Raw genomic sequence first — 11,009 nt, forward strand, 5'->3', positions numbered from 1 at the left:
TCTTTATAAATTTTTACTATATGGTTTCTCATATAAATTTTTTAATGAGATAATACCTACACAAGATTATATATCATATTTCTTTTTTTTCTTTCGATGCTTCTAAAAAGTTATCAAAGATATATCTATTGTTTTTTAAACTCACTTATGGGTTTTTTTAAAGGTTTTCTCATATAAATTTATAAAAAGACAATAATCAATTTATGCTATACCATTTTCTGCTTATTTGCCCACTAGATTTTTAAAAAGTTTTAACAGCATATCACTGTTATCTCTCCTATTCTCCTAAAAGGTTTATCAGAGATTTTAATATGATCCATAAATCATAGCTATTATTCTCTAAACTCACCAATGAGTTTTTCCTTTCTAGGTTTATTATGAGTTTATAATGAAGCAATAATCAATATATGACATATTATTTTCTCCTTATATTTCCTATTAGATTTTAAAAGTGTTTTAATGGCATATGACATATTATTTTTTATCATATTTTTCTATAAGACTTTAGAGGAGTTTTTAACAAAAATTTACAAAGAAGTATTATGAATAGACAATATATCATTTTATTATGTATAAATATGTAAACACCCTATATATCAATACATGAATTTTATTCTCTACTCTCTATACTCTCCCTTTACTTTCTATCACAATAAATTTATCATATCAAGCCTTAATCTAATTTAAAATATATTAATATGAGTTAATACTCACTAATTATACACTAATACCATCACGGCCAGGCCCATACAGTGTTTTTGCATCCGCTGGCACAAACCCATTCGACCATCCAGCCAACCAAACACCGGTGGCCTGCACGCGCAAGGCCAGGCCGGAGCTGGAACAGGCACCCAAACAGGCTATTAAGAATCGGTCTCATGAATATGCATACTGCTTACCGTAGCAGATAACGCGCCAAAACGAGACAAGACAGGAACAGCCAGAAATGAACTACTTCATGCCGCCTTCCACAAGCTAGTTGAGTATTCCACGCTCCCAAACATATCTACAGATCAACTGTAAAAGCAGAAACAAACAAAACGCTAAGGAATTTAGGCAGCACAGCAATAATATCAGAATGACCCGACGGGTCATCAGAAACTACGGCACGGATGCTAGTATTTGTCCACTAATATCATTTAGCGAGGAGATGACCCCGCTCTAAGGTCACAGCATCCGGCACGGTCTGTTATTCGGAAGTGACCTACCACTCAATTCTAGTTACAAAAAAAAAGAGACAAATATGGAGGATGAAATGGCGAGGGAAGAAAGGTCGAAGCGGCGTTGACACCAGCCCAGCATCAAATAGTAAGGGCAATGAAGTTCTCCTACAAAAAGCAAACCAGCCACATCGATCAGAAAGAGGGGTATGATGAAACAACAAGCAGTAAGAAGTATTGATCATTCAAAGGGGAGCACATCATATGATTGACACCTGATACATGCAACTGACAGTATTTGCAAGTTTCCCTAGGCCTACACATGAATGGTTCCATTCCAAATAGCTATTTATGTGCTTGTCACACAGGATGAATATTTCAAGAAGAAACAACTGTTGGGTATACTCGAATACTAAGTTATAAACCCAACTGGCTAGCTTTAGTTTTCAGGTCCTTTCAGGATTAAGCAGTCAAATACCAGAGATTTGTTGTTGGATGAGGTAGGTAAGAAGCACAATCTCAAAAGGCTGCTGTCCTCCTCATGCTAAACCAAACATCAGGCAGCATTGAGCTTATTTTTCCAAAGCCAAACAAACTAACTTTTCACAACCAAAAATGTTTGTTTTCTGACTTTTATAAACTAAATTTTTACTGAACTTACGCACATTAAATAATGCAGAGTGACCACCTCTGTGTGCAACTTATAAATCCTATAGGGACCACGCTAAACTTCACCTCATTTTATTTGGCTACTTATCATGCACACGTATAATCATAATAGGGGTAATACATAAGCTCCACATGCACTAAGTATAGTCATAATAACTCTAATCAACAAACCATAATCTAACACGTGGTGCATGGAATTCATAAGAGCAAAACTTTCAGCATATGGAATCCATCCAATTAATCGCATAGCAAGAGTAAAACATCACCTGTACAAGGCGCAGAAAGTGAGGATTCTCAGCCATGAAGGACCTTTAATGGATCTAACTGCCCGCTACAGTAACTGGAGGGAACAGCTGAGAGCGCCAGTCTTCCTTTCCACTCTTCACCAGGCTTCAGGGTAATAGACTTCTCAACAGCTGCAGGCTCCACACACAGCATGTGCTTGTATTCTCCATCCCCAAAATCTTGCATAGCTTTTGCCTTCTTGTCCCAAGGATTCCAAACAACTACAGAAGACAGCACAATAACAAAGAGAATGATGCACAATGCAGCAACAATACTAAATAGCTGCAATATAAAAATATTTGCCATAAATCAAGCTTACCAGCATCTGGAAGCCCTTCTTTTGTCAAGACAAATGTCCTTTTCTTCTCATGATCAATGATTGCAATTTTTGGGGGTGCGGCAAGATATACTTTATCAACCTTGACAATGAATAGTCGAAAAACAGTCAGGTAAGTGGTTTAAGATATTAGATATTTAACATCAGCAAATATGCTTACTTCTGATTCAAATACAATAGCATCCCCTTGCTCGGTGAAACGCTCCTTTGCCTTCAAATTGTCAAGGTAATCCATTGTTTCCAGCCCTTCAACACGCACCTCACTGATAAAAAAAATATTACATCAGGTAAGCAAAGCTCAGAAACATCCATGAAAAGATTTATAGCAAAAAAAAAACATCCATGAAAAGATTTATAGCAATAACAAAAGTGTAAGCAATACTGCTATTAAAGCAATTGTATTAACTTGTCACACTAACATTATAACCTGCATATTAATTTAGAGTTACTAGAAAATTATTCCTGAAATCAGCTCACTTTGTGGGAATGTGGGTACAGTAACATAATCCTATTTTTTTTGGGTCTATTGTAGCATTAATGTGGAGAATTTGGCACCCCAAATGATTGGAAATGTGCCATGATGTAAAAAATGAAACTTGCCGCAATTCTAATTCGCAACGAAGCTAGCCTAAAATTTGACTTTAAACCATAGTTTTTCTTTTAGTTGACAGGTGATATGCACTAACCAAGGTTACAAGTAATACTATATCACAAACTAATACAATATGCATCTCTAAACCAAGCAGAAAATGGAACAGTTCATAAAGGAAACAAAATATTCTAAAAGATAGCCGAGAACAATGGAAAATGGAGAACACCAAGCAAATACCTTATGTCAGAAACAGAGAAGTATGTGTGGTATGCAAATGTATAAGAGAAAGGTCTTCCATCAGTGTTGGTATTCCTGATTCGAGATGTGAGACTCAAATCTCCAGCAGGTCCAAGAGCAATTCTCAGACGAAACTCAAAACTGTAAACATGAAATATGCAGAGAGCACAATGAAATATGTATGCTATATGACATTAATGGACAAAAAGGGGATGATCACCCTGCAACGTAAAACAAACCTGTGAGGCCATATCTTCAAATCCTCTTCAGAAGGCCTCAGAATCAGATCAACAAAAGCTTTAATAGCAGGATTTACTGGTAAAGGAGGTGGATTCTTATCAATAGTCCAAAATCGATTCCTTGCAAATCCATGTTGTTCAAGATTTCCATGTGTTCCAAACTGCATTAATAGGGTGCATTTTGGTGAGGAGCAGACAATCTTCGAAGATGAATAAAGTAATTACAGTTGAAAGTTACCATACTTGGGGAAAGCAAATAGGTATACCACCACGAATGGCCTTTGGAGGTTTGAAAACAGCCTGCAAAAGATTAATTTCCTTTCAAATTCATGAGGCGTCAATGATGACATAGATATGAACATAAATTTCACACTGCTACTAATGCATAGCAAAACAAACACTAAAGCTAACGAAGCAAACAAAGCTACTGTCGAAACATGAGGCAGAAAAATACTTCTATAACTCAAATATTCATGAATTAAAGACGTGGCAGGAACATGACGTAACAAGGACAGGCCACAAAATAAGGAGATGTTAACAAGACAAGTGATAGGAGCAGGATGGCTTCTTAAACAGAATACGATGTTTATATCACTTATGCACCTGCACAATTTTAGTCATACATGTAACTGACCAAAGATGTCATCTACGACCATAGAAAGGATTGTGTACCTTGCTGCTGACAAAAAGCAACTCTTCCCCATGGTCATTCTTCCACGAAGTTACTTGACCTCCATAAAGACAGACCTGAGAATACACAGTAAGAGATTTAATTATCCAGAGTAACTCAGATAAAAAAGGAAGTAAAAACACAAAAAGGATGTGAATTTTATAAATAGTAGTCTAACACCAGTTACATGTTGTACACATTAACTGTCAGGGGCGGACCCACAAGGTAGTCCTGACTACCTTGATCCAGCCCAGTCCGATTAGTAATTAGTTAGCCCGGTTGTAAAAAAAATCGAAAAAGTCCACAACGGTTTTAGTCTTCGTCGTGACTCCTCGCCTCCTCGCGCCGTTGCTGAGTGCCGACTCGCCTCCTCGTCCTCGGTTCCTCACGCGGTCACGCCGCTGCCGCCAAGTTTGGCGCCCGCCCCTAGTAGTTCTATCAATCCATCGGTCCATCCGCAATTCTGCACTCCGCAGCACGGCCAGCGCCATCTGCGAACAGCGCGTGGACAACGAGGACACGAGGTTGTTCCCTTGGTACTTCCATCAATCCATCGGTCCATCCGGCATCCACAACACTTGGTACGTGAGTACGTCCATCGACCATCGGTCCATGTCCATCCGCAGCCCCTTTCATCGTTTTCTCGTACGATCGTATCGGACCGCCGGTTTCTTCTATCAGTACTAGTGAAAATATTTGAGGGGATGAGGCGGTAGGCGGTAGCGTCTGATAGCAGTGTAGTGGAATCGCTAGACATTGTTCTTGACAATGTCTGTGACAAACTTCTGTAATTGGATAGTTTCTCAAAAAGCTGCTGTTATAGGATATAGTAAAGAAACTGTTGCATAGTACAATGTTCTTAGCATATCCATGGAATGTGATCCACTCTGTGTATCCCTATTAATTATATCCTGCTTGGTTTTTCTTGCAGTCCGAATAATTGGCTTCAATCAGGATTGCTTCACAGAGATGAAGAGGCAGGGAGATATTGCTTCGCTTTTCTGGAAACATGAAGCGAAGGCAAAGAAAATTGCGGATGAAAAGCATGCTCAACTCAAGAATAAGAACCATCTCCGGTTACGGCTATGGCTGAAGAGCAATCTCAAGAACAACCACATCCTGTTCCGATTCCGGTTGTAGCTGAAGAGCGACCTCAAGAACAAGAACAACCCCCAATTTGTGATGTTGATCGTCTCAAAAGATCCTGGCTTAAGAGTGTATATTGGTGTCATTGATCAAATACGGCAAGAGCTTGACAATCGGTTTGATGAGGTAAATATGGAGTTGCTAATTTGCATGTCGGCCTTGAATCCCTTCAATTCTTTCAATTCTTATGATGCATATAAAGTCCTTAGGCTTGCCAAATTTTATCCCAAGGACTTTTCAAGTGTGGAATTGATAAGACTTGAACTCCAACTTGATAATTTCATCGATAACATGAGGAAGGATGATAGATTCAAAGACCTAAACAATCTTTGTTAGCTCTCTATTAAGCTTGTTGAAACGAATAAGCATATTGTTTATGACTTGGTGTACTTGCTTCTTAAATTGGTATTGATCCTACCGGTGGTGACGACAAGTATTGAAAGAGTATTTTCGGCATTGAGTTTAATAAAGGATAAGTTAAGAAATATAATGGGTGATGAGTTGTTAAATGATTATTTAGTCACATATATTGAGCGAGATATCTTCTCCAAGGTAAGTGAGAATGACATAATCGAGTCTTTCATGGCCATGAGAAAGCGCAAAGTAAAAAATCTAGAATAGTATCGTAATGATGTAATCTTCCACTTATGTAAGACCTTATGTCATGTTTGGACTATTTATATTGCGGTTTTACAAATTTGGGATTTATTGTTGAATTTACGATATTATACCGAATTACCAAATTTGCATTGTCTTTTATCAAATTTTATACTCTTTTACCAAATTTGTGGTCTTAAAAATTTGAATGCCTACCCTAAAAAAAATCCTGGGTCCCCGCCACTGGTGACTGTAGTGTTACATATCGCCCTTTTGCAATATATTCAAAATAAACTTCGGACCACAGACAGATCATATAACTTTGTCTTAGTCAATTTAACTAAGCATATAAATAACTAGCCTATGGTGCTAATTTTACAGTGTTCAGGAGATGAATTGACTATGTTACATCTGAAATATAGAAGATTCAGAAAATTAGTTTGTGAGCAAACAACATTTGTGAGTACTTCCACCAATAAAGTACAACATGGATGAACAATTTGAAATACTAGACTATGTCACATCTGGGTTCATAGAAGATTCAGAAAAAAATAGTTTGTTTACACACAACAAACTATGTGAGTAATTTCACCAATGAGGTACAACATGGATGAACAATTTGATTAAGCCGATTGTGTGAAGTGTCATATAAGCATCTACGTGGAATAACCAAAAAAGCAACAGTATGGATGCTGTCCGAATGAAGGAGATGCAAACTACCCTCAGTTAACAAATTTGACCACTCTCATATCAAAACTCAAAAGAGATGGGCAGGAGTGGAAGCAATACTAATTTGTGTGATACAAATCAAATCACCCATTACTTGGCATTGCCTTCTTCCGAGAACTAGTTATAGCAAAAATGAACAACACAAGGAACAAACTGTTAAGGTACAAACAATGAGTATACATCCAAAATCATTCCGACAAGACCAGGATTCCCCACTATAAGGGCTATAAGGCATGCAATGGCCAAATAACCAACCTCAGCATCGTGCATCCTATAACAGAACAGGCTGCAGAGAGTGTTTTTTTTTCTCGAATTACGTCACTGCTGCAAACAGGAGAGTTATCACTAAACAAGTCCTTCAGTTCCACCTTTCTAATACCTACACAGCATATTGCAGCACTCGGGCCATTGCAGATACAAACCTAATGATTGCCGTGGAACATCAGAGGCAACAAAAATACAACAACAGAAGGCGCTACCTACGCTGATCATGCACAGCGTCACGAACCATCACAACAACACCTCCCCGCGCTATACTGTGTGTTTCCTGAACGCAACTTAGACGATTTAAACCTGCGAGAAAACCTGAACCCCCTCGATTCCAAGTCCGTACCACGCGGATCATGCAATGCGCCATTAATGATCCAACCAAAACGGGACAAAAACAGACGAAATCGCACATCCGAACACCGAAAACCTCACCAATTCCGCCCAAACCCCGCGCGGATCAGCGGAATTCCCACCGGATCTGCGCAAACGGCGCCCAAATCCAAACGAATCGCAAGCCCGCGCGCACGCGCCCCTACACACTTCACACGTACATACACAACGAGAGAGAGAGAGGAGCGGTAGGTGGGGGAGGCCCGAATCGGGTACCTCGGCGGAGCAGTTGCGCGCGCCCCGGAGCAGGACCTTCTCGAGGCCGGAGGGGCCCTTGACGATCTCCACGAACGGGGACGGGGAGGCGGCGCCGGCCATCTCGCCACTCGCCCGGGCGACGGGGGCGGAGCGGGGACCCTAACCCTAGCCTTCCCGGGGATGTTCGCCTCTTCTCCTCCTTTTCGGGGGTTTATTATTTGTTTGGTGGAGAAAGGGAGCGGAAGCGGAGGAAATTAATGGGAGGGGAAATGGGAAGGAGACGAGGCGTATTTATAAGCGACGCGACGGAGAAGAAGAAGAAAGTGTGGGGGTGGTTTGGAATTCGAGAGAGGTCAGGGGGCTACCTGTAAATGAGGTTTTATTCCTTCTTTCCCTGTGGAAATTATTTTGAGAAAATGAATTATTTGCTATTCTACTATTCACCACCGAATAGGTCCGGTTTCCTTCCATACCATTGAATAGCGAGCTTTCTTCATTTTATGACATCCCCTCCATTAGACAGGTTGTGGGCCTATATTAGATGTTGTAAAAAATGATTTTGACTCTATTTCAATATGTGAGTAAATTTTCTCATGCCACTGCAAATTACTGACCAAATATATATTGCTAAGTATGCGACAAACAAAAGCTACAAGAAATTATCTTTCAACCGCTCAATTTTAAAGTTGAAAAAACAAATTGAATATATTAGTTTGAAAAACAGAATCTTTGGAGACGATTTTAATTTAATTTCCATCAGGTGATTGGGTATTGCGATCACAGCTCAGTTGTGTAGATGAGGCAGGAAAGTGGGGTCCCTGCAAAAGTTGTTTGTGATCCAAATTAAACAGGAAGCTGATATGCTCATTTCTACAGGAGCGTGTCACGTTGCAAGGCTTCAAAAGTTCATATTCCGAGGAAAATATGCACTTAAGCTTTCAAGAATTCTAGAAATATTCCCTGCAGGCGATCAAAATTTAAGATAAATCTCAGATGCATTTGTGACGTAAACTTTATCACAAATTTAGGAAAAAGGAAATTTTTAGTACTTCTAGAAATCTTCACGCTTTATTCCCATAGTTTTTTTTATCCTTTTGAGAGAATATACCTCCTTTGTAGGGCCAAGTGAGAACACCTCATATTGTCCAAGGATGAGGAAACTTTGATGCTTTAGTATACTGGGGCAGGTCTTGATAGCAAAAAGTGACTAAAATGAATCCAAATTTTCTGCAAGTAAATACTTCACTTAGATAGGAACACAAGATCCTCTTCTCTTCTCTTTCTCCTCTGTCTCTATCGTATAGCCAGGCTAGACATGGAAACAACTTAATATGCGATGGTGTACTCGTCGGAGGTTGCATCAGAGTCTGGGGCATAAGTATGAAGGCGGGCCAAGCCAGGGGGTGATGGCTGACCCTTGTGCCAGATATTCGTCTTGTGTGGATGCTAGCAACCTCGTCGGAGTCTTTGCTGAAAACAGAGGGTGAGTAACGGTAAAATTAATTCTTTTATTTGTGGATGGAGAGATTGAAAATGTTTTTGAAAGTAGGAACAGATCTAATTTTATATAGTAATTATTTAATTAACTCGAATGGATGATATAAATTATTCGGATTTTCTACAACTTGTTTATTTTATAGAAACATAAAAAGATATATTTTATTAAGGAGTTCCTTGAGCATATAAACCCTTGCAATCTTTCCTAATTTTAGCCCGAGCATTATCGTTGTTGGTTCAAGCAAAGAGAAAAAGAAGTGTAGATGCAAAATGGAGGTGTTGTGGTTGACCTTGGATTCCCATGGTGGATCCCATGGAAGGACAGGGAAAAGATAAACAGCGACGGAATCCACTGCAGACATTTGGATGGAAAAGATGGACGGTGGATGGTGGCTCCCACCAAGCTGGGGGTGTGGGATCCACTCCACTCCCAGCCGTATATGCAGGGCTCTAGCAAATCCTTTACCTTGATTTCCAACACAATTACCGTTCAAAAAAAGATTTCCAACACAATTTCTTACCTGCAGTTATGGATATAATATGCTGCACAATTTTTATTTTTATTTTTTGAAAATAAAGAAATAAAGCTTATAGGCTTTCTCTGTTACATAATGCATCATACCACATGTAGCAGTCATCGCCTACCTAACCTCCCTTAGCACCAACGACAGTGCATCAAGGGGGGGGCACTGCTTCTGCTCTTCCTGCCTCCTCCCTAATCACCTCTGACCTCTGGAGTTAACGGCAGATCTTTGGGAAGCAAAGGAGGCTTAAGCCCTCCTATCGGCTGTTACTTCTCTATAACCCTCCTTCAAACTCTCTCTCCTCTTTTTTGCAAGAGAAAGAGAATAAGAGGGAAATGAGTTGGAGGAGAAGAAGATCAACCTCTTCAGTAACTTCGCTGTGTTTGCCACTATCTCTAGTCATGCATGGTTCTCCTACTCTAGCCTCACTCTAGCCATCGTAGACCACTGCACAACAACTGAACCGTACCTTTCAAACATCGATCCCGCCCCTCACAGTCAGGTTTGCCTTTCTTTTCTTGTCGAGTTTTATGAATAGTGAGGTGGGCTCAGTCTAGTGATTTCGTTAATTTTTAAGTTTTATATTTTTATTTTTCAGTAAATATTATGAGATTATATATATGCAGTGGTGTGAACGTATGTATGTGTTTATAAGTTAGACTTTTGTTTAAAAAAACTTAGAGAGTGCAGATAAATATGACCTTCCATCTTTAATGGATGCAGTTTGTGCATGACAACCAATGTGCCGATCAGTGGGCGTGAGACAGTCCGTATAGTCCAGAACAGAAACAAATGGATGGAGGACGCTCCCTTGAAGCATTTCTATGTTGGGCACCACGGCTAGACCAGTGGGAAATTTCCCTCATCTCGATATATAAGGGTGGGTGCACAAAAATAAAACCCCCACTAATCCAAACAAGTCCTCGCAGAGGAGGCTTAATCTAAATGTTCTTAATCAAACAACTAACTGGTAAGGTGTGTTTGATTGCTAGCATATGACTCAGCTTAGTTCGTGAGATGCAAGCGGTAGGTGCTTAGTTGTTTGTATGCCAGCCTACAAGGAGCTCCCAGAATGCAAAGGGGCATTTCTGTAGAGCCAGGCTTGCCGGATGCATGATGGCGTCCTGCTAATGATGTTATTAATATGTATTAAGTGATGTCGATGTATTTTGAAGAATATTAAGGTTTAATAAGATAAATTAAAGACTATATAATTATAGTTAAGTAAAATAAATATCATGATAGCTTATCTTAAAAAGTACATATTATCACCTATTATCACTGTCAGCTCATGTTACGAACCAGCAGCGAAAATAGATGATAATTTATCTTAAAATATTCATAATTTTTATATAATGTTGGATGAGAACAAAATTTATATAAAAATTATAGCTCTCAATGAGGCCTATAACTTTCTAGTTAAAAACTGTTTCATTTGAAGTCATTAAGTATTCAAATAATTATTTAAA

At 39.2% G+C, this 11,009-nt stretch overlaps 1 protein-coding gene across 1 annotated transcript; it reads right to left on the reverse strand.

Annotated features, from left to right (window-relative positions):
* Positions 1-933: 933 nt before the first annotated feature.
* LOC133899010 (putative glucose-6-phosphate 1-epimerase) lies at positions 934-7,784 on the reverse strand. The gene is made up of 9 exons (XM_062339882.1): positions 7,538-7,784; positions 4,192-4,266; positions 3,763-3,819; positions 3,520-3,680; positions 3,281-3,421; positions 2,612-2,714; positions 2,434-2,533; positions 2,096-2,335; positions 934-1,328 (listed from the first exon to the last, which is right to left on the reverse strand). The coding sequence occupies exons 1-8, from the start codon at positions 7,637-7,639 to the stop codon at positions 2,124-2,126; spliced, it is 951 nt and encodes a 316-aa protein (XP_062195866.1). The 5' UTR covers positions 7,640-7,784; the 3' UTR covers positions 934-1,328; positions 2,096-2,123.
* Positions 7,785-11,009: the final 3,225 nt, after the last annotated feature.

The sequence above is a fragment of the Phragmites australis genome, chromosome 18, assembly GCF_958298935.1.
Source record: "Phragmites australis chromosome 18, lpPhrAust1.1, whole genome shotgun sequence".
Taxonomy (NCBI): Eukaryota; Viridiplantae; Streptophyta; class Magnoliopsida; order Poales; family Poaceae; genus Phragmites; species Phragmites australis.